Source organism: Salmo salar, chromosome 21 (assembly GCF_965601325.2).
Source record: "Salmo salar chromosome 21, fSalSal1, whole genome shotgun sequence".
Lineage (NCBI taxonomy): Eukaryota > Metazoa > Chordata > Actinopteri > Salmoniformes > Salmonidae > Salmo > Salmo salar.
The window spans coordinates 30,314,567-30,339,821 of NC_138311.1; the positions used below are offsets into that span (position 1 = coordinate 30,314,567).

At 43.6% G+C, this 25,255-nt stretch overlaps 1 protein-coding gene across 1 annotated transcript; it reads right to left on the bottom strand.

Annotated features, from left to right (window-relative positions):
- Positions 1-3,497: 3,497 nt before the first annotated feature.
- On the bottom strand, positions 3,498-7,318 carry LOC106582048 (T-cell surface antigen CD2). Its single transcript, XM_014164740.3, has 5 exons — positions 7,217-7,318; positions 4,708-4,986; positions 4,341-4,586; positions 4,098-4,250; positions 3,498-3,962 (listed from the first exon to the last, which is right to left on the bottom strand). Exons 1-5 carry the CDS (start codon positions 7,266-7,268, stop codon positions 3,733-3,735), a joined length of 960 nt encoding a protein of 319 aa, XP_014020215.1. The 5' UTR covers positions 7,269-7,318; the 3' UTR covers positions 3,498-3,732.
- Between the last annotated feature and the right edge of the window lie 17,937 nt (positions 7,319-25,255).

Here is a 25,255-nt window from a genome sequence, read left to right on the forward strand (position 1 = left end):
CTCTTCAGAATAAAACATTGTGACTGGTTATGTTATGCCACATATAAAAGGTACTACATTTAAAAAGTGAAATGATAAATATTTAGGTTATATTGAAGTGTTAGGTTCTAGGTGCGTGAGGAATAGCCACTCAGATTGGAGAGGAGGATGAGCGTGTGTTAAGATTTCCTGAATAACTGGGCCTGCCGTGAGCATTCTGCATGTGGACACATTATTATAGGACGACTTGGGAGAATGATGGTGTGAAACATACAGCACATTCAGTATCAGAAGTAAAAATACAACCAGACTGGTCTGCTATTGTGTCTTTAGACCTTATACTATAAACTGTCCAGAGTAGACCCAACTGATCCAAATCGAATGAAACATTCAAATCACAGGGTTTTTGAGCCATTATTCAAATGGAATTTTCACTGCAGCCTAGAGTAGAATTTTGTACTCACTTGAAAAAGATAATGCAATTATTCATTGCATTGTGGTGTTGCAGGCTACTATAATCTAGGTAGGGTAATTGTCCCTAACCAATATCAATAAAGGAGATTTTCGAGCTGTGTGTTTCATATCTTCACTGTTCTTTCATGCACAATGATGCTCCTGGCATCCGCTGCCTATCAGCTATACCTATTTGTGCTTGTCGATTCTTACTGAAAATTGATGCAGCTTTGAATGCTTTTATGTGTGGTATGATTGCCAGTTAGCCTATTGCAGATCAGGACAAACGATCCACCTACCACTATTGTCACTATGAAGGGTTGACAGAGTGCAGAATTGACGTTAGACTGGTAGACTATGGTGATCTGAGGTATAGTAAAAGTGATAAAAACCGTAATGCTTATTAACAAACTATAGTTTTGGCAAGTCGGTTAAGACATCTACTTTGTGCATGACACAAGTCATTTTTCCAACAATTGTTTACAGACAGATTATTTCACTTATAATTCACTGTATCACAATTCCAGTGGGTCAGAAGTTTACATACACTAAGTCGACTGTGCCTTTAAACAGCTTAGAAAATTACAGAAAATCATTTAGAAGCTTCTGATAGGCTAATTGACATACTTCTTGTCAATTGGAGGTGTACCTGTGGATGTATTTCAATGACTACCTTCAAACTCAGTGCCTCTTTGCTTGACATCATGGGAAAATCAAAAGAAATCAGCCAAGACCTCAGAAAAAAAAATTGTAGACCTCCACAGGTCTGGTTCATCCTTGGGAGCAATTTCCAAATGCCTGAAGGTACGACGTTCATCTGTACAAACAATAGTACGCAAGTATAAACACCATGGGACCACGCAGCCGTCATACCGCCTCAGGAAGGAGACACGTTCTGTCTCTTAGAGATGAACGTACTTTGGTGCAAAAAGTGCAAATCAATCCCAGAACAACAGCAAAGGACCTTGTGAAGATGCTGGAGGAAACAGGTACACATTTTGCAACGTTACAATCTAATTCTAAAATTATTTAAATCATTTTTTTGGAGCTCTGTCAGAGTGACCCGGCCACACTGAACAATCAGGGGAGAAGGGCCTTGGTCAGGGAGGTGACCAAGAACCGGATGGTCACTCTTGCAGAGCAACACAATTCCTCTGTGGAGATGGGAGAACCTTCCAGAAGAACAACTGCACTCCACAGCACTCCGCCAATCAGGCCTTTATGGTAGAGTGGCCAGACGGAAGCCACTCCTCAGTAAAAGGCACATGACAGCCCACTTGGAGTTTTCCAAAAGGCACCTAAAGGACTCTCAGACCATTAGAAACAAGAGTCTCTGTTCTGATGAAACCAAGATTGAACTCTTTGGCCTGAATGCCAAGCGTCACGTCTAAAGGAAACCTGGCACCATCTCAACAGTGAAGCATGGTGGTGGCAGTTCCCAATCAGAGGCAGCTGTTTATCGTTGTTTCTGATTGGGGATCATATTTAGGCAGCTATTTCCCCACTGTGTTTTGTGGGATCTTGTTTTTGTGTAGTTACCTGTGAGCACTGCATTTGCTTCACGTTTCATTTGCTGTTTATTGTTTTGTGCGTTTCACTAATAAAGATGTGGAACCCAGATCACGCTGCACGTTGGTCCGAGTATGCTTCCAGTTTGTACGACGAGCGTGACAGAAGATCCCACCACAACAGGACCAAGCAGCGTGCCCAGGAGGAGATGGCATCCTGGACTTACGAGGAGATCGAGGAGAAAATATCCTGGACTTGGGAGGAAATCTTGGCAGGACACGAAAGCCTGCCGTGGAAGCAGACGCAAGGAGAGAAGGGAGGACAGCGACGACGCCGGGGTTCGCGGCCATAAAGACAACCCAAAAGACAGCCCAAATTTTATTTTGGGGGCGGGGGCACACAGGGTGGTCGGCGGAGCCGAGGAATGAGCCAGAGACCGTCAGGGAGTCGAAGGAGGAACTTGATGAAAGATTCTGGAGAGAGGTGGTGGCGATGAGAGTGCTGCAGCGTGGGCGTGCTGAGCGTGACACCAGTCCGGTGTCATCTGCACCGGTTTCACGCATCTGGCCTCCAGTGCGCCTCCCCAGTCCGGTACGTCCTGTGTCTCCTCCACGCACTCGCCCTGAAATGTGTGTCACTGACATTCTATACTGGGTGGTGTTGAAAACGCAAACCATGATATTGAAGTGCCCGAAGTCGGTATGTTTTGTTTATTGGTTGTGTGATGCATTGACACAGAAACCTGTTGGTGGAAAATGTGTTGCATATCTTTTATATAATTATAAATATATCAAAATGTTGAAAATCTGAATTCCCCCAACTGATCATTGTCTGCAGCCGGCTCTGATCGTAGTGTAATGAGACAGGCAGGGAGAGTGAACCCTCAACCTTCTGGCCAGTAGCCCTGCGTGGCATCGACTGTCCCCCCAGTAAATTTCGATCTGTCCCTAACTGTACTGTAAGTCGCTCTGGATAAGAATGTCTGCTTTCTGACTAAAATGTGAAAGTGTCTCTCTCTCACACGCTCTCTCAGACACTTGCACACACATACTCATTTCTCTCTTTGCACTGCTCACTCCCACTCTTGTCCAAAGATGAGTGGCAGTAGTGTAACAGCAGAGCATGCTGTTTATTTGACTTGCAGCTGTGGTATAGATCTCTATATACATTCAGGGGAATCAGTCTGTTGAGTTCAGTGGAGGGACAGGATGTGGTATGAGTCTGAGGCTGAGCTATGGCCCCAGTTTACTGAACATTGAGAAACAACAGAAAGACCCCAGGAACACAAACCACACACACAATACTCGAGACTTACACATCTAGTATTCTATTACAAACAGCAAACACCAGATGAATTAACACTGAGTTTAATTTCTGAAGTATCAAAGTTAATACCTTTAATCTTTAAAAACAAACACCTAAAAGTACAGCTCACTGATTATGATGCTCTAGATGTTTTAAAACATGCAGTGATAGCTCGTTCTAATGCAATTCTAATAAAGTCAGGTTGGAGGAAGAGGAAGAAGAAGAGAGAGATCTGACACATACACATAAGGTGTGAAGCATTGCTCTTTATTTGTAGCTGCTGCAATCAAAGTGTGAACCATTGTGTGACTACAGGGGTTGTTATGGTTAACAAGAATGCAAGCATGCAGGCACGCAGGCAGGCAGGCACACACACACACACACACACACACACACACACACACACACACACACACACACACACACACACACACACACACACACACACACACACACACACACACACACACACACACACACACACACCTAGCTCCTGTGGTTCCTGGGCCCTGTCCGCCTGGGAATTGGTATGGGCGGAGCATCATCTGGTTCAGGCTGTGGAGACCTGGGTAGAGGCAGGGGTCTGGAGTTTTGGGTGGCCTGCGACGGAGTTCTGTTTTTCGGCCGGGTTCGGCTCTGGGACTTGTGTGGGTGATGGTGGAGGGATGCTTGACGCGTGGGCTGGGTGAGGGGCGCAAGTCTCATCTCCTCCTCCTCTACATGGGGAACATCAGGGATTAGGATTCATCGGTAAGGGAGTTAGATGTTGGTAACTACATGTAATGTGAGTGGCCTTCTGTTTTATCATCATGTACATAACTGCTGTGTTTTTATTCATGTGTGTTCAGTACCTTTTATGCGACTCGCGCGCCGCCTGCGGCTCTGGCAGACACACACCAAGGTGATGACGATGAGGATGAGAAGCAGACCACCTCCACCAGCCAGAATCGCCACCATCAGCCATAGCTTCATCCCAAACAAGAGCACTGTAGAGGAAGAATCCTCTGCAGAAGAATCATCATCAGCATCATCATCATCATCATCATCATCATCATCGTCAGAAATGTTTATTTCATTTAGTCTCTCCTACGCACCTGTACATTCAGGGTTAACATCATCACTCTTCTCTTCACTCGCTTTGTTACTCACTGTACACACGTAGCGGTCGACAGGTTTGAGCATTGCCTTGGTTATTGTCAGAGTTTTGTCAGTGGATCCTGGCAGTGTTTGTCTGTTATGGCTCCACACCACATTAACATCCACAGAGTTCGCCACATCACACCTCAGACTGACAGATGCATCAGTACAGGTGTGTGTCAGACGTGGCTTAAACACAGGCACTGAGAACACAAAACACACACTGTAATGAGGCCATATTTTCCCTAACACTGGCTGTGTGTGTACGTGCATGCTACGTGTGTGCATGCATATGTATGCTTTCTGTTTGTGTAGCCTACTTACAGAGCACACACAGGCGAGTTGTTTTGTCTAACACGAGTTTTCCCATGTTGTCGTAGATGGTGACCTGGTAAGACCCTGTGTTATTCAGCTGTAGGTTAGTTAGTAACAGAGAACCATTCGGTGTGGTCTGGGGTTTCGGCTCAGTATTCTTCCTGGTGTCGTAAACTATCTTAGAGTCATGGGTCCACCGTAAATGAAATGACTGTCCAAGCAACTCCAGGCCATGGTCAATCACCTTGTTCTTCCCAACAGCAGCGTACATAGTACACTCCTCAGCACCTAAACATACAGTGAAATGGACATTTTACCATCAGATACAGCTGGTGATGACTTTTACACTGTTAGAAAAAAAGATGCTAAGTAGAACCATACAGGGTTCTTCGGTTTGTCCCCATAGGGGAACCCTTTTTGGTGCTGAGTAGAATCCTTTGCAGAGGGTTCTATCTAGAACCCTCTATGTAGGATTCTTCAAAGAACCTTCTGTATATGGTTCTACCTTGAACACATTTAATCATCTAAAGGTTCTTTTTAGAACCGTCTATGAAGGGTTCTACCGAGAACCCTTTTATCTTTGGAGGGTTCATCCTAGAACCCTCTATGAACAGTTCCACCGGCCTTATTACCATTTAAAATTACATTACATATATGAGGCCTTTCTTTGAGGGCCTAGCTATACCCTATTACAGGGGTGTTAGGAATCTCCTGGTTTACAGACCACATCAGGCCTGCAAATCACACTATGCTGGCTTGCAAAGTGATGTGTAGTTCCTATTGGGATCCAGCCAGAGTTAGGATATCCAAGTGGAATTGTTAATCACCCACAACCTGCATTCAGAATGACTGACAGTCTCAATTCAATCTTCCCTCACCTATCTCAATCATTTAAACGTGAACAACCATCTCAGTAACGGGTGCAATAAATCTAATTACTATGTTGCATAAAATGAATCCACCAATCTATACAAAAACACAGATATTACAGTAAAACAAACAATTCTGAAAGTCTCCCTGCAATAGAGCATGCTGGGAAATATTATAATATTTCAAAGGACCCTTGTGACCAAAATAGCTTTTTCCACCTGAGGAACATTGCCAAAGTGTGGCCATTTCCCTCTCAGGCTGATACAGAGAGACTCATCCATGCTTTTGTTACAAGAAGGCTTGACTACTGTAATGCACTCCTGTCTGGTCTACCCAAGAAAGCCATTGGTCAACTGCAAAACATACAGAATGCTGCAGCATGGGTACTGACCAAGAACAGACAGAGAGCACACATTACATTGGTTTTACGGTCTCTGCAATGGCTGCCTGTGAGTTTTAGAAATCATTTTAAGAGTATTCTATTGGTTTTTAAATCAATCCACGATTGTGCACCCCAATACATGTCAGACATGATTTTAAGTTATGTACCCAGTAGGTCCCTCAGGTCCTCTGCCACTGACCTTTTAACTATCCAATAACCTATGACCAAGAGACATGGAGAGGCAGCCTTTAGTTATTATGCCCCCAGCCTCTGGAATAGCCTGCCGGAGAACATGAGGAGGGCCGAAAAACATATTGTTAGATTTGCCTTTCCTTAGGGTGCTTTTGAGAAATGTTGTGTTTATTGTCATTATTAAAAGAAAATATTTGTTGTGTAGTAAATATTTCCGTTTTTATTGTTATTGTTTTTATTAGTTGTTTTTCCTCTAAAGCGCATTCCATGTCTGAAATGTGCTGTATAAATAAAGCTTTATTTTATTTTACTTGTCTTTCAAAAAGGATTCTTCTGATTAAAACAGTTCTTGGTAAAACCCTATCCCTCCGCAAAGAACCCTTTTGGAACAATTTTTTTTCTAAGAGTAGTGTCAGAAAACCTGTGAGCAGAAAAAGGGGAAGCTCCATTTGAATTACTAATGAGAAATTAATTACAACTTATACACAGAAAATACTGTAAGTCTACATACTAAAGAAGAGGTTAGTTAGCACAACCCAGAATATCTGATATGGCAAATTCAAGTTAAAAGGATTGAGAAGGGTGTCGGTAAGAATCATCTTACGAAGCACCATCCTTTCTATCGTCTTTCTAGGTCAAGCATAGAAGCAGAGATCAACAACAAAAACTGTAGTTATAATGGAAATATCACAATGACATCAAATAAGGGAAATGGTTATTATTTCATATTTTCTTTTTCATTTGATGTGGTCCTGAGAATTAGGCTAAACTGAATACAGTCAAATCAATTCTTACACACTTAGGTTGTGGTTTTCTCTCCAAGGGATAATGGATCACTGATTAAAAATAAGACCATATCCGTGTCTTGTTTTCTTTTTACACTTTTTGAAAAGATTTAGAAGTCAAATGAATGATTTCTTTGATTTCTAGTTTTACCCAAGGCATCACCCTAACCAAGCCAGACTAATAGCCTTAAATCCAAGCCAAAACGGGGGACAGAGTGACTTAAACTTGACCATGAACACAACAATATAGCAAAAGGAAAATATAGTCTGATTCTAATTCTTAACTCACCTGCAAACCCCAGAGAGAGGAGGATGAGAGATATCAGCGTCACCACTGACATTCTCAAGGAGTGATTGCACCTGCTCCAGACTGTGTCTGGGTGTCTGTGTGTCTGTGAGCACTCTGTTCAGCATATTTCTGAGCGAGAGGGCATCCTGTCTGTCTCTCTGTGTGTGTGTGTGTGTGTGTGTGTGTGTGTGTGTGTGTGTGTGTGTGTGTGTGTGTGTGTGTGTGTGTGTGTGTGTGTGTGTGTGTGTGTGTGTGTGTGTGTGTGTGTGTGTGTGTGTGTTAATGGGATTTATATGATTAAGGTTTTGACTAAATGATTCCACCCTGAAAATGTATAACTGAGTGATTATAAGACGAATTCTATAAATGTGTGTGCATAGGACAAGCTAAGACTTTACTATTTAGCAATGTAAGTGAGACATTCAAGGAAAAGAGTAACTGTTAACCTGTTAGGGCTAGGGGGCAGTATTGACACGGCTGGATAAAAAACGTACCCGATTTAATCTGGTTACCACTCCTACCCAGTAACTAGAATATGCATATACTTATTACATATGGATAGAAAACACCCTAACGTTTCTAAAACTGTTTGAATGGTGTCTGTGAGTATAACAGAACTCAAATGGCAGGTCAAAACCTGAGAGATTCCTTTACAGGAAGTGGCCTGTCTGACCATTTCTGGAACTTCTTTGCCATCTCTATCTTTTACTAAGGATCTCTGCTCTAACGTGACACTTCCTACGTCGTCCATAGGCGCTCAGAGCCCGGGAAAAACCTGAATGTCGTCATCCCAGCCCCAGGCTGAAACACATTATCGCCTTTCTCAAGTGGCCGATCAAGGGACTCTGGGCTTAGGCGCGTGACCTGACCGCCCCCGTCTTTGTGATTTTTTCCTCTGTTTGCCGAAAAGGAGATTCCCGGTCGGAATATTATCGCTTTTCTACGAGAAAAATGGCATAAAAATTTATTTTAAACAGCGGTTGACATGCTTCGAAGTACGGTAATGGAATATTTAGAATTTTTTTGTCACGAATTGCGCAATGCGCGAGACCCTTCTTTACCATTTGGGATAGTGTCTGGAACGCACTAACAAAACGCCGCTATTCGGATATAACGATGGATTATTTTGGACCAAACCAACATTTGTTATTGAAGTAGCAGTCCTGGGAGTGCATTCTGACGAAGACAACAAAAGGTAATCAAACTTTTATAATAGTAAATATGATTATGGTGAGTGCTAAACTTGCCGGGTGTCTAAATAGCTAGCCCGTGATGCCTGGGCTATGTACTTAGAATATTGCAAAATGTGCTTTCACCAAAAAGCTATTTTAAAATCGGACATATCGAGTGCATAGAGGAGGTCTGTATCTATAATTCTTAAAATAATTGTTATGCTTTTTGTGAACGTTTATCGTGAGTAATTTAGTAAAATGTTAGCGAATTCCCCGGAAGTTTGCGGGGGGTATGCTAGTTCTGAACGTCACATGCTAATGTAAAAAGCTGGTTTTTGATATAAATATGAACTTGATTGAACAAAACATGCATGTATTGTATAACATAATGTCCTAGGGTTGTCATCTGATGAAGATCATCAAAGGTTAGTGTTGCATTTAGCTGTCTTCTGGGTTTTTGTGACATTATATGCTAGCTTGAAAAATGGGTGTCTGATTATTTCTGGCTTGGTACTCTGCTGACATAATCTAATGTTTTGCTTTCGTTGTAAAGCCTTTTTGAAATCGGACAGTGTGGTTAGATTAACGAGAGTCTTGTCTTTAAATAGCTGTAAAATAGTCATATGTTTGAGAAATTGAAGTAATAGGATTTTTAAGGTTTTGAAAATCGCGCCACAGGCTTCAAGTGGCTGTTACGTAGGTGGGACGAATTCGTCCCGCCTAGCCCATAGAGGTTAACAGACAACAGACAACTTGTGACCACTGTGAAACTAATAACAGGGAAGAGGTCTCCCCACCCAGGGAGGGAAGAAACCATTGGGCTTGCAGTAGATTATGTAACATGGGGAAGGATATGATAAGCAATGTATGTGATGGAGAAGACTTGTAAATAAGCATTGACAGTGTTAAAGAAGAGGAGGGGCATTTGTAAGGGGTATGATATATGGTATGACCAAAGGTTAGGTATAAAAGGCTGTGCACATTGTATGATATTCAGAGCTCTCGTGAATAAACTTGGTTGACTATTGTAAGCTGGGCCTCCGTCTGTGTCATTTAACCAGAATCTTACAAAGTCTGGAGTGCAGACTGAGTAGTTTAATTGAAGTTCAGTTTATGAACATTGGGAACAGAATTCTCATAACAATTTGGTCCTTCGAGCCGGATTCCAAGATCTGTCCCTGTCTTCCTAAGGTAACACGCCGAAAACCATGCACGGGCGGTTCTTTGACCCGTAAATTAAAGACCTGTCCCCTGACATTGGGGTTCCATAGCAGGCTGGCATATATCTAAGGTCGACAGAGACGGTGACGGAATCCAAACAACATTGCTTTTCCCAGCCTACAAGACGAAGGTCAGTAAATCTTTATTCACGAATTTGGGGGAATAATTTAAGATATCTTGGATTTGATGTTCTAAATACTTGGAATTTATCAATAATAGGAGCTTAGTTATTCTAAACAGATTCACTAAGGTGTTTTTACTTTGTATTAACAAAATCGATAAGGGAGCAGGTCCGCGAAGACCTGAGGAACATGTGCACTACCATAAATAAAACTAGCTTAATAATTGAGGTCAGTGAGATAGGACGGTGATTTTGTGCAAATAGGATAACTTAAATGGTTAATTAACGAGTGGTAAATTAACCATAGATCCGAGTCAAGAGACATACCTAAATAAAGTCCTAAATTGAGGAGAGGATATAAAATAGGTTTTGTGAGATAGGACGGTAATTCTATGCGAACAAGATAACTCAAATGGTCAATTAACAAGAGTGAATTAACCATAGATCCGATTCAAAAGACAACACTGAAATCAAGTCCAAAAGGGAGGAGAGTCGAGAGAATTAAATTAAACAGAACAAGGTAAACTAAGTGTAGATCCAAATTAACAGATTTAAATTAAACAAGACGAGGTAAATTAATTATAGATCCAAATTAACAGATTGGAATTAAACAAAACAAGGTAAGATAATCATAGATCCAAATTAGTAGTCATAATAGAACAAAACCAGGTTAAAATGGGAAGTAAAGGGTCTAAGGGGTGTGGAGAACTCACAGGCGATGAGAGCTATATGGAGCTAAAAGATAAACGGAATGTAGATTATGGCCCAAAATGGAGGAAGAAATATGGGTTTGAGGGTCACCTGGACGTAAATAACCTGGAGTCTATGATTAAACTGATGCATAAAGAAAAAGGAAGTCCTATTGCCAGGACCGGCCGGGTGAGTGGGTGAGGTTCGTGACATGGGCCGAAATGGCGCAGAACTCTCTCCGCCACTCCTCTACTAACCTATCGCCTTTTCAGTGTGTGTTGGGTTACCAGCCGGTCCTGGTGCCCTGGCATCAGAGCCAGACTGAGGCTCCTGCGGTGGAGGACTGGGTCCAGCGCTCAAAGGAGACCTGGAACGCCGTTCAAGAATCCCTTGAACGGGCCAGGGGACATCAAAAGGAGAGTGCTGACCGCCGCTGCAGTGAGGCCCCCGTGTTCACCCCGGGGGACAGAGTCTGGCTCTCAACCCGGAACCTGACCCTCCGCCTGCCCTGCCGGAAGTTGGGTCCGCGGTTTCTGGGGCCATTTAAAGTCCTGAGGAGAATAAACGAGGTGTGTTACAGGTTACAGCTTCCTTCTTATTATCGTATTAACCCCTCGTTTCATGTGTCTCTCCTCAGGCCGGTGGTAGCTGGTCCACTACAGGACGCTGAGGTGCGGGAGGTCCCTCCGCCCCCCCCCTGGACATGGGGGGCCCCGGCGTACACATTCCGGTCCATCTTGGACTCCAGGCGCCGGGTAGGGGGCTTGCAGTACCTCGTGGACTGGGAGGGGTACGGTCCGGAGGAGAGGTGCTGGGTACCGGTGGAGGACATCTTGGACCCATCACTGTTGCGGGAGTTCCACAGCCTCCATCCGGATCGCCCTGCACCTCTCCCTCCGGGTCGACAGAAGGTGGCGCCTCTCCTCGTTCGGGCAGCGCTCGGTGGTCATCGTCACCGGCCTACTAGCTGCCACCGATCCTCTTTTCATTTTCTTTTGGTGAGGTCTGTTTATGTGTTCACCTGTATTGTGTTAGGTCATTAGTGGGGGGGTTATTTAGTCTGTCTGTTTAGGTCTGGGGATTGTGCGGGATTGTTTTTGTCTACATTGGTTGGGTTGGGGTTTAGGTTTTCCCTCTGCCATTTGTTTATTAAGGCATACGAGTTTTCCTGGGCTGCACCCCTACTCTGTTTACAGGCTCTTACTTTTTGTTGTATTTCACCCTGCCTTGCATTTTGTTGGCAGTCTTGGACTGATACCTATTAAAACGTGTTTTCACGGACCTTGGTCTCCTGCACCTGACTTCACCCTTCCTGCTTATTTGAAGGGGGTCTGGTGTTTCTCTTTGCTTATTTGAGCTGTTCTTACCATAATATGGACTTCTGTCTTCTGTATGCCACCCCTACCTTGTCATAACAAAACTGATTTGCTCAAACACATTAAGAAGGAAAGAAATTCCATAAATTAACCTAAGAAGGCACACCTGTTAATTTGAATGCATTCCAGGTGATTAACTCATGAAGCTGGTTGAGAGAATGCGAAGAGTGTGCAAAGCTGTCATCAAGGCAAAGGAATATTACATATTTAACCACTGTAAAAAAAAGTATTATTGGATGAATTGAAATTGACTCAAAACAAAATATACGTAATAAAAAAGAATGCAAGTTGTTTCAATGATTTGCAACACCATCATAGTGTTAAGGAGCTTTAGAGGGAGGAAATGTCTCCAAAAGAGAAGGTATCTAAATATGCACAAAACACAACTAGAAACACCAAACTAGTGTTTTCAACCTTTTCCAGTAGTGCTCCCAGACCCTGGCAAGGTGTTTCACAACAACTGATTAAATGGTGTTACAACACACTATGGAATGTTTCAATAATCCAGCAAATTTAAGGTTTTGTCTCTTTTACATAGGTGGCAGCTCAGTTGCCACTAGTTTTGGTGTTACACTACAAAGCATATATCACACTGCTTTGAGTGTACAGCAGATAGTATGGTATAGGCATAGGCCTACATTTAATAGGAAACATTTAATTTGTTTATTTTACTACAGTTTAAAGAATGTGTACTCTCTCCAAGTAGCGTGGACAGGGACAAGTTAATGACTTATCAAGGTATTAGGCCTACACTACAATCCCTGTGGCCAGTGACTGTTGACTTGAAAGCAGTGTGGGCTATTGAAGAGAACAGTATGGTGGGAAATTAATAATTGTAATTATTGGAATGTCTGACACTGTTGTCACCTGAACTGTCCTCAGATCAGCGGTCTCAAATTGGAAACACTAGCCTAGTTAGTACTGTAGATAATAGTCACATAAGTTAGTGTGTTTTCAAAGTGAGTGTTTTCACCTGATCCTCTTGTTTTTGTGCCCAGTGAAGGGGACAGGTTATCCGCAGTATGGTGGCCTGGGTGGAGAGATCAAGCTGACCCCCAAGATCTCAGAACAGCTGGATGAAATCCTGTGGAAACACAATGGAAACAAGGTGGGGAAGTTAAAGAAACCTTAAAGACTTGGAGAAGATCTGCAAAGAGGAGTGGGACAAAATCCCTCCTGAGGTGTGCAAACCTGGTGGCCAACTACAAGAGACATCTGACCTCTGTGATTGCCAACAAGGGTTTTGTTACCAAGTACTAAGTCATGTTTTGCAGAGGGGTCTAATGCTTATTTCCCTCATTAAAATGCATATCAAATTATAACATTTTTGACATGCGTTTCTCTGGATTTTTTTGTTGTTATTCTGTCTCTCACTGTTCAAATAAAACCTACCATTAAAATTATAGACTGATCATTTATTTGTCAGTGGGCAAACGTACAAAATCAGCAGGGGATCAAATACTTTTTTCCCTCACTGTATAAGCAGAAAATGAAAGCTCAGAAAATGAAATGTCAATGATGACATTTCTCTAAAACAGGTTATCAGCTACATGTGCACCACCAACAGCTAACAGCTTACTACCCAACATACACTTTGTTTTACTTTCTTAGCTACAGTATACATACTGTATCTCCCTGGCATGTTACATCATTTATGCAGCAGCATACAATACATTTTTGGACTCATCTTGTTTTGCTGTGCTCACTTGAACAGGAAGGTAGGCGGGCCTTCGTTGGAAACTTTTGTTATCAAACTTTGTCACCCAGTCCACCTGGTCATGCTGCTGCTCCAGTTTCAACTGTTCTTCCTGCAGCTGTTCACCAAACGTGCTACCTGTCCCAGACCTGTTGTTTTCAACTCTCGAGAGAGCGCGCAGGAGTGGTAGAGATACTATGAATGATCGGCTATGAAAAACCAACTGACATTTACTCCTGAGGTGCTGACCTGTTGCACCCTCTACAACCACTGTGATAATTATTAATTGACCCTGCTGGTCATCTATGAACATAAGAACATCTTGGCCATGTTCTGTTATAATCTCCACCCGGTACAGCAAGAAATGGACTGCCCACCCCTCATAGCCTGGTTCTTCTCTAGGTTTCTTCCTAGGTTCTGGCCTTTCTAGGGAGTTTTTCCTAGCCACCGTGCTTCTACACCTGTATTGCTTGCTGTTTGTGGTTTTAGGCTGGGTTTCTGTACAGCACTTTGTGACATCAGCTGATGAAAGAAGGGCTTTATAAATACATTTGATTGATTGATTGATCATAGTCTGGCATTCTTTGGATTTAACAAGGAACTCAGAAAAAAAATCAAGGTCGATTCATGACGTCAGTGATCTTCAGGTAGGAGTTCTGGAAAGAGGTCCGAGTTGCTGATATGGAATTCCGAGTAGGATGACCGTTCAAAGCGTATTTTCATGGTCAGAGCTTGTTTTTTTCCGAGATCCCATTTGTCTTGAACTCACTGAAGTCTGAGATTTCCCAATTCCGAGTTTCCAGTTGTTTTGAACACGGTAGAAGTCATGCTGGATTGACAACATGGCCAATGTTGAATGTTTGCAATTTTAAGCTTGGAAAAGAGACCCTTAAACCCAGGCATTTTATCTATAATTTCTCTTCATAATTTTTCTTCATATGACAAGGATTGAAAAGGATTTGCCAGTAGATTGTCAACTTGATTCATGATGATGACTGCTAGCTTGCTAGCTAAGATTTTCAGAGTATGATGTTGACATGATCAGTCCAATCAAAGCTACAATAGACATAACGATATCATTTTATCTGTGGCCAATGACCTTGAGCCTTCTTGGATGGGCACTTCTACTGTAACTCTATGGCAGCACCCAAGGGGCTTGAATTTTTTACCTCTCCCCGTATATTTTGCGGTGACCTAGTGTCCCCAGAAGTGAAAGAACACTGAACCAATCACGGGACAACTAGAGAACATTACCAACCCCTATGCTTCGTATTTTCTGCTGACTGCACCACCTCCACAGAAAGCACTGAGCTAGACTGAAACGCCTGCATTTTGGTGCTGCCTTACTCAAGAAAGCAAAAAAGAGACCATTTGTATGCAGCCTTATTAACAAAAGAAATACATGTTTTACATTGTTTGCAAACTGATATGTGACACGCATTAATGTCAATATAACATGCAAAACAGGCAACAACAGGTGGAGCTCAAAACAGGTGAGTCTCTACATTATATGTACAGTGCATTCTGAAAGTTTTCAGACCCCTTGACTTTTCGACATTGTTACATTACAGCCTTATTCGAAAATGGATTAAATCTTTTTTTCCCCTCATTATTCTACACACAATACCCCATAATGACAAAGCAAAAACAGGTTTTTACAAATGTTTGCAAATTTATTTTAAAAAATACAGAAAAATACATTTACAAAAGTATTCACTCTTTACTGAGTACTTTGTTAAAGCACCTTGGCAGCGATTACAGCCTTGAGTATTTTTGGTTACGATGCTACAAGCTTGGCACACCTGTATTCAGGGAGTTTCTCCCATTCTTCTGTGCAGATCCTTTCAAGTTTTATCAGGTTGGATGGGGAGCGTCGCTGCACAGATATTTTCAGGTCTCTCCAGAAAAGTATGATCGGGTTCAAGTCCGGGCTCTGGCTGGGCCACTCAAGGACATTCAGAGACTTGTCCCGAAGCCACTCCTGCGTTGTCTTGGCTGTGTGCTTAGGGTCGTTGTCCTGTTGGAAGATGAACCTTTGCCCCAGTCTGAATCCTGAGCGCTTTGGAGCAGGTTTTCATCAATGATCTCTCTATACTTTGCTCCGTTCATCTTTTCCTCAATCCCAACTAGTCTCCCAGTCCCAGCCGCTGAAAAACATCCCCACAGCATGATCCTGCCACAATCATGCTTCACCATAGGGATGGAGACAGGTTTCCTCCAGACGTGACTCTTGGCATTCAGGCCAAAGCCGTTTTTTCATCAGACCAGAGAATCTTGTTTCTCATGGTCAGGATATTATATGTCTTTTACTGAAGAGTAACTTCCGTCTGGCCACTAACATAAAGGCCTGATTGGTGGAGTCCTGCAGAGATGGTTGTCCTTCTGGAAGGTTCTCCCATCTCCACAGAGGAACTCTGGAGCTCTGTCAGAGTGACCATCCGGTTCTTGGTCACCTCCCTGACCAAAGCCCTTCTCCCCCGATTGCTCAATTCAGCTGGGCGGCCAGCTCTAGGAAGAGTCTTGGTGGTTCCAAAACTTCTTCCATTTAAGAATGATGGAGGCCACTCTGTTCTTGGGGACCTTCAATGCTGCAGAAATGTTTTGGTACCCTGCCCCAGATCTGTGCCTCGACACAATCCTGTCCCTCTACGGACAGTTCCTTCGACCTCATGGCTTGGTTTTTACTCTAACATGCACTGTCAACTGTGGGACCTTATGTAAACAGGTGTGTGCCTTTCCAAATCATGTCCAATCAATTGAATTTATCACAAGTGGATTCCAATCTAGTTGTAAAACCATCAAGGATTATACCTGGAAACAGGATGCACCTGAGCTCAATTTCAAGTCTCATAGGATTTTTTTTGTCATTATGGGTTATTGTTTGTAGATCGCTGAGTATTTTTATTTATTTAATACATGTTATAATTAGGCTGTAACGTAACAATATGTGGAAAAATTCAACCTTCACTGGCCTTTTCCATAGGTCCCAGTTTCTCCTAACTGACTCATTATATAAAATGCATCCATTTCTTTTCAAATAATACAAAACATACTCATTCAAATGACAGCATACAGACTCACACAAACATCAAAGACATCACACCTGCCCAAACCCACCTGCTCATACCCCCATCTCCAGTGACTGCATCACTCCGCCACATGACCTCAAGCTGCACCATTTTGTTTTTCAACATTTAGATAATTAAGCATTTAAACATTCCATTGTGTTCATGATGGAGGATTGGTTGATTTCCAGTTTTTAAATATACGTTTTTTTTAAGATGATTGACGAGAAAAGTATTGTCCAACCCATAACGTACCTCACTGCACCTTTATATGCCAATACTTCTGACAGCTAACTTCTTTTTTTTACCCCCTTTTCTCCCCAATTTCGTGATATTACGATCTTGTCTCATCACTGCAACTCTCTTATTAACACCCACTCGCTTAACCCAGAAACCAGCCACACCATTGTGTCGGAGGAAAAACCATTCAACTGACAATCGAAATAAGCCTGCAGGCACCTGGCCCGCCACAAAGAGTCGCTAGAGCGCGTTGAGCCAAGTAAAGCCCCCCCGGCCAAACCCTCCCCTAATGACACTGGGCCAATTGTGCGCCTCCCTATGGGACTCCCGGTCAGGCTGTAGTGAGGGCACAACCAACTTTCTAGCTCTGCCCGTAACCTTTGGACTTCATAGCATTCCCAGAAGGCATGGATTATTGAGTCATTGTTAGTTTTACACTTAAGACATGACTTTGCCTTTGTGCTGTAGAATTAATGAATTTTATCTCTTGTATAATAAATTATATACATTTGTTCATAGGGTTAAGCGTACATTTTCTTTAACTGTAATTGCGTTAGTTATGTTCCAACATTTCCTCCATCTTGTGTCAATATCACTTCTTTTTAAGTCTTGGTTCCAGAAGTTAATCTTTTTTTCTAAGAGATTGTCATTGGATGGGCTCTCTGCAAGTTTTGTATATCTTACCTATCATATGAATATCCTTTTCTGACTCAAATAGGATTCCCTCAAGATTGTCCAAAAGATTTTAAATCAAAATGTATGATATTAAACTTTTAATATTATACATTTGTATTTGTGTGTATTTCAAAATACTGTATCTACATTGGTCAGTCATGGAAATAAATGTATTTCCTATTAAGAAGTCATTTACGGTTACTATGCCTTTCGTTTTCCATGTGGACCAATTTATTAGTGAATTTTGAAGATCTATCCAAGGACTGTTCCATTGTGTTTTTAGGGAGTGATATTGGTTCTTGTAGAATACATTTTGTTTTCTTCGGTGTTGTTATAGTGTGCTTAACAATGAAGTTGTTAATGCGCTTATCTTTATCTTTATCTTTATCCTTTGAAAATAGGCAGGTGAAAAGATTTTGGGGATGACCATGCGCATCTTCAATATGTTCCTCTTTAGTGCATTTTACTATATGTCACAAGTAAAAGCCTTGGGTGGCAAGTTGATACAATTCCAAGTCTGGAAGGTTAAAACCAGCCTCAGATTTAGGAAGATGTAAAACATTCGTTTTAATTCTATGAGTTTTATTTGCTCATATAAAGTCTGCTATGACCTGTAAAATGCATCTCAATAACTAAGTATTTGATCTTTCTAATTTGAATTATTCTTTATGCCCCATCCGGGAACACGTTTTTAACTCAGCTTCTTTTAGGCGTATAGATTATTCTAATGACCATGATTAATGTAGCTGTGTATAGCCTACCACAGTGTTTCGTTTCCCCTCACTTGGTATGCAACGAGATTAGGGTCAAAAGTCGACACCTACACCATGTATACAAAAGTATGTGGACACTCCTTCAGATCAGTGGATTTCGCTATCTCAGCCACACCCGTTGCTGACAGGTGTATAAAAATCGAGCACACAGCCATGCAAACTCCATAGACAAACATTGGCAGTAGTCATAGGATGCCACCTTTCCAACAAGTCAGTTTGTCAAATTTCTGCCCTTCTAGAGCTGCCCCGGTCAACTGTAAGTGCTGTTATTGTGAAGTGGAAATGTCTAGGAGCAACAACGGCTCAGCCATGAATTGGTAGGCCGCACAAGCTCACAGAACAAGACCACCGAGTGCTGAAGCGTGTAGCACGTAAAAATCGTGGCTGAATGGAAGCAAGTCCCGCATGTTCCAACATCTAGTGGAAAGCTTTCCCTGAAGAGCGGAGGCTGTTGTAGCAGCAAAGCGGGGACCAACTCCATACTAATGCCCATGATTTTAGAATGAGACATTCGACGAGCAGGTGTCCACATACTTTTGATCATGTAGTGTATGTGTCCAGAGCCCTTAGCAAATTTAAGCCTCTGCCTGTGTCCACCTGCTCAATTACCGGTTAATATGCTTAATCTATTTTTTCCATGAGCTTCCAGATGCAATAACCTAGAGTAGGCTGTATGGATCTTTATGTTCGAACATGTTCTATTAAGATTCATTCAGACCACCGGGAATAGCTCTCTTGGGAAGAGAAAACGTTCACTTTCAACAAGTGGTTAAGGCTACTGTTTGGAGGCAATGGCTGCTCAGTATTTCTTTACAATCATATTCGGGAGTCTTTTTCTTGGTAAGCGTGCTAGTGATGTGAGGGTAGACTCATAACCCGCAGTCCGCATGGTTATATCTGCGGGTGGCGGGTTTAGGGTCATGAAATATTGTGTGATGGATGGACAAATGGGTGGTGGGCGGATTGAATAAAGAGGAAACAATAGCTTAAAAAATCCATAAATGTATAATTGACATCTATAGACTACATTGAGGTTTTTCTTTCATTATTTTGGGCTATCTGGCACTAGTGTGTAAACCAACGTTTTAGGGCTTAACTGTACACGCGCCAAATAGCCTGTCCAATTGCCAAATGCTTTCAGGAACAGGTAAAAAAAGTTAATGTCGATCCACCAATTACCCAAAGGGCAATGTTGCTTTAATTCAATGTGAGAAAAGCAGCGAAATGGAGAGTTGAAAATAAAGAGAAGGGAGGGACAGAAAAGTAATGTTTGGGAAAGATTTGGTGAAGTGGTAAGTGATGATGATAGCAGTGCCAGCCAGCTATGTTATGTGTGATGATTGTGAGGCCCTATACAAATTTGACAGTCACAAAACAGGGACTTCAAATATGCATATGGCATGTCAATGGAACTGTAGCCTACTGTAGGCTATGTATCAATCAGCTGGGTTAAATGTCAACTGAAATCTGGACACTGACTGTAGGTCTATAATCTCTGACATAGACATAGCCTAATATTAACTCCTGCAGAATTAAGCATTTACTGCAGTAAAATGACACACCAAATGTAGGCTACATCTTTTCTTGGGAACAGGAGTGGAGAAATATCATTTATTTATTTCAGCATCTTAAAAGAATGTGAATGCGCAGTTAGATACTGTCTGTAGAGGTGCTATCTTTATCAGCATCATAAAAGCTGATAGTATTTCAACCACATTAACTAGCCTATGCGTCCAAGCCCGAAATGAAATCTTATCAGAAACGTGGTGGATCGTTTTCACAGCATTCTATTTCCTTACAACCAGTCAAACTAATGTAATTTGGACATTTTGCACAGAAGATATTTCCTGTTATTTGTTGTTTTGTGATTGTATTTTCTTCCTTGTCCCTAAATGTCTTTGCGCCATGACAAGAAGCAGAGATGACAAAGAGAACTTTACCTTACCGATGTCAACTAGATTGAAGCATCTATCGATTTATGACATTGTTCTGGTGAGCAAGGGTTTATTTAGTCTTCTAGGGCAACTTAAAAAGACAGAAGAGAAGCTGTATCTAATTATAGAGAAGCTGACGAATAAATAGCCTATCAAAATGTCAGAAATTATAGCAGAAACACAATCAAGCTAATAAAATCCTGCACCCTCTGTCAAAAAAAATGGTTCTGCCTTATCTGGCAAGCATACAGCGCATTTTCTATATTGGGTGCAGGCCTGAGATGTTCAGTTAATCACATATAGTCGGGTGCTTGCGGATGAGTTATTAGCAATTGCAGGCAGCAGCGGGTGAACAAAAAGCTGAACAACGGACATTTAAAGTGTGCATTTTATTCATATCCCTTAGGCCTTATTCATTGGTAGTAGTAACAAAGTGTGTCATTTTGGGCTCCCGGGTGGCACAGCGGTCTAAGGCACAGCATCTCAATGCAAAAGGCATCACTGCAGTACCTAGTTCAAATCCAGGCTGCATCACATCTGGCTGTGATTAGGAGTCCCATAGGGTGGCGCACAATTGGTTCGGCTGGGGTAGGCCGTAAATAAGAATTTGTTCTTAAACTGGCTTGCCTAGTTAAATAAATTAAAAATAAATTCAGCATCACACAGGTTTCACTAGGATTAAGCATTTGGTCATTGTAAACTCAGCAACAAAAAAAAAATCAACTGCCTTTATTGTCAGCATGTGTAAATATTTGTATGAACATAACAAAATTCAACAACTGAGACAAACTGAACAAGTTCCACAGACATGTGACTAACAGAAATTGAATAATGTGTCCCGGAACAAAGGGGGGGGGGGGGTCAAGATCAAAAGTAACAGTCAGTATCTGGTGTAGCCACCAGCTGCATTAAGTACTGCAGTGCATCTCCTCCTCATGGACTGCACCAGATTTGCCAGTTCTTGTTGTGAGATGTTACCCCACTCTTCCACCAAGGCACCTGCAAGTTTCTGGAGATTTCTGGGGGGAATGGCCTTAGCCCTCACCCTCCGATCCAACAGGTCCCAGACGTGCTCAGTGGGGTTGAGATCCGGGCTCTTCGCTGGCCATGGCAGAACACTGACATTCCTGTCTTGCAGGAAATCACGCACAGAACGAGCAGTATGGGTGGTGGCATTGTCATGCTGGAGGGTCATGTCAGGATGAGCCTGCAGGAAGGGTACCACATGAGGGAGGAAGATGTCTTCCCTGTAACACAAAGCTTTAAGATTGCCTGCAATGACAACAAGCTCAGTCCGATGATGCTGTGACACACCGCCCCAGACCATGACGGACCCTCCACCTCCAAATCAATCCCGCTCCAGTGTAATGCTCATTCCTTCGACAATAAACGTGAATCCGACCATCACCCTTGGTGAGACAAAACCACGACTCGTCAGTGAAGAGCATTTTTTGCCAGTCCTGTCTTGCCAAGCGACGGTGGATTTGTGCCCATAGGCAACGTTGTTGCCGGTGATGTCTGGTGAGGACCTGCCTTACAACAGGCCTGCAAGCCTCTCTCAGCCTATTGCGGACAGCCTGAGCACTGATGGAGGGATTGTGCGTTCCTGGAGTAACTTGGGCAGTTGTTGTTGCCATCTTGTACCTGTCCCGCAGGTGTGATGTTCAGATGTACCAATCCTGTGCAGGTGTTGTTACACGTGGTCTGCCACTGCGAGGACCATCAGCTGTCCGTCCTGTCTCCCTTCTCCCTGTAGTGCTGTCTTAGGCGTCTCACAGTATGGACATTGCAATTTATTGCTCTGGCCACATATGCAGTGCTCATGCCTCCTTGCAGCATGCCTAAGGCACGTTCACGCAGATGAGCAGGGACCGTGGGCATCTTTCTTTTGGTGTTTTTAAGAGTCAGTAGAAAGGCCTCTTTAGTGTCCTAAGTTTTCATAACTGTGACCTTAATTGCCTACCGTCTGTAAGCTGTTAGTGTCGTAACGACCATTCCACAGGTGCGTGTTCATTAATTGTTTATAGTTTATTTGAAGAAGCATGGGAAACAGTGTTTAAACCCTTTACAATGAAGATCTGTGAAGTTATTTTGATTTTTACGAATTATCTTTGAAAGACAGGGTCCTGAAAAAGGGGCGTTTCTTTTTGTGCTGAGTTTATGTCATTCAGCAATGTTGAACATCTGTAAAGGGCTTAATACTGTTGTATTCCAGACACTAGGGGATACTCAGGTGAAGCCCAAGGGAAATGTTTTATTTATTTTTATTTCACCTTTATTTAACCAGGTAGGCAAGTTGAGAACAAGTTCTCATTTACAACTGCGACCTGGCCAAGATAAAGCAAAGCAGTTCGACACATACAGCAACAGAGTTACACATGGAGTAAAACAAACATACAGTCAATAATACAATAGAAAAATAAGTCTATATACAATGTGAGCAAATGTGGTGAGATAAGGGAGGTAAAGGCAATAAATAGGCCATGGTGGCAAAGTAAATACAATATAGCAAGGTAAACACTGGAATGGTAGATTTGCAGTAGATGAATGTGCAAAGTAGAAGTACTGGGGTGCAAAGGAGCAAAATAAATAAATAAATACAGTAGGGGAAGAGGTAGTTGTTTGGGCTATTTATAGATGGGCTATGTACAGGTGCAGTGATCTGTGAGCTGATCTGTGAGCTGCTCTGACAAGCTAGTGAGTGAGATAAGTGTTTCCAGTTTCAGAGATTTTTGTAGTTCGTTCCAGTCATTGGCAGCAGAGAACTGGAAGGAGAGGCAGCCAAAGGAGGAATTGGCTTTGGGGGTGACCAGTGAGATATACCTGCTGGAGCGCGTGCTACGGGTGGGTGCTGCTATGGTGACCAGCGAGCTGAGATAAGGGGGGACTTTACCTAGCAGGGTCTTGTAGATGACCTGGAGCCAGTGGGTTTGGCGACGAGTATGAAGCGAGGGCCAGCCAATGAGAGCGTACAGGTTGCAGTGGTGGGTAGTATATGGTGCTTTGGTGACAAAACGGATGGCACTGTGATAGACTGCATCCAATTTATTGAGTAGGGTATTGGAGGCTATTTTGTAAATGACATTGCCGATGTTGAGGATCGGTAGGATGGTCAGTTTACCGAGGGTATGTTAGGCAGCTTGAGTGAAGGATGCTTTGTGTCACGTCCTGACCAGTAAAGGGGTTATTTGTTATTATAGTTTGGTCAGGACGTGGCAGGGGGTATTTGTTTTATGTGGTTCTGGGTGTGTTGTTTATGTAGAGGGTGTTTGATTTATGTATTCCGGGGTTTTGGTCTACGTTAGATGTTTGTATATTTCTATGTCTGTTCTAGGGTGTTTAGATCTATGTTTAGGTATTGGGATTGGGGCCTTCAATTGGAGGCAGCTGTTTATCGTTGTCTCTGATTGAAGGTCCTATAATTAGGAGTATGTTTGTTATGGGATTTGTGGGAGGTTGTTCTTTGCACTGCTGTGTTTTGCCTGCAAGACTGTTAGTTCCTTCGTTCATAGTTTTTTTTTTTTGTGTTCATAATAAAAGGTGAAAATGAGCACTCAACCCGCTGCGCCTTGGTCCACTTACTACAACGTCCGTGACAGACACTACCTCCTCAAACAGACCAAGCAGCGGGGAAAGGAGCAGCAGGTGGACTATTGGGAGTTTTGGACATGGGAGGAAATTCTGGACGGGGCTGGACCATGGCACCAGGCTGGTGAATACTGTCGCCCACCGGAGGAGATAGAGGCAGCCAAGGCGGAGCGGCGCCGTTATGAGGCTATATATGCGCCGATTAGGAAGCACGAGAGGCACCCCCAATCATTTTTTGGGGGGGGGCACACGGGTAGTTTCGCTAGGGCAGGCAGTAGACCTGAGCCAAGTATCCGTGCTTATTATGGGGAACAGAGAATCAGAAGAGCACCGTACTATGCGGAAGTGCGCACGATCTCGCCTATGCGCACGAACAGTCCGGGGAAAATGATTCCAGCCCCTCGCAAGTGCCATGCTCGAGTGAGCACTCAGGCCGTAGGGGTTGCATGCTCCAGTCCTCCAGTGATGCTTCACGGCCCAGTGTATCCTGTTCCCGCTCCTCGCACTAGCCTTGGGGTGCGTGTCTCCAGTCTGATACCTCCAGTACCAGCCCCACGCACCAGGCTTCTAGTGCGTCAGCCCAGTCCAACTCGTCCTGTTCCTGCTCCTCGCACTAGCCTTGGGGTGCGTGTCTCCAGTCTGGTACCTCCAATACCAGCCCCACGCATCAGGCTTTCAGTGAGCAGTCCCCGTCCAGAGCTTCCGACGACAGTACCCCATCCAGAGCTTCCGACGACAGTACCCCGTCCAGAGCTTCCGGAAACAGTGCCCCGTCCAGAGTGTCCGATGACAGTGCCCCGTCCAGAGTGTCCGGCGACAGTGCCCCGTCTAGAGATGGCCCACAGTTCGGAACCGAGTGAGACGGCCCACAGTCCGGAACCGAGTGAGACGGCCCACAGTCCGGAACCGAGTGAGACGGTCCTACAGTCCGGAACCGAGTGAGACGGTCCTACAGTCCGGAACCGAGTGAGACGGTCCTACAGTCCGGAACCGAGTGAGACGGTCCTACGGTCCGGAACTGAGTGAGACGGCCTATAGTCCGGTATCGGCGCAGCCAGAGTCGACCTACAGTCTGGAGCTCCCAGAGTCGACCTACAGTCTGGAGCCCCCAGAGTCGACCTACAGTCTGGAGCCCCCAGAGTCGACCTACAGTCTGGAGCCCCCAGAGTCGCACTACAGTCTGGAGCCCCCAGAGTCGACCTACAGTCTGGAGCCCCCAGAGTCGACCTACAGTCTGGAGCCCCCAGAGTCGCACTACAGTCTGGAGCCCCCAGAGTCGCACTACAGTCTGGAGCCCCCAGAGTCGACCTACAGTCTGGAGCCCCCAGAGTCGACCTACAGTCTGGAGCCCCCAGAGTCGACCTACAGTCTGGAGCCCCCAGAGTCGACCTACAGTCTGGAGCCCCCAGAGTCGACCTACAGTCTGGAGCCCCCAGAGTCGCACTACAGTCTGGAGCCCCCAGAGTCGCACTACAGTCTGGAGCCCCC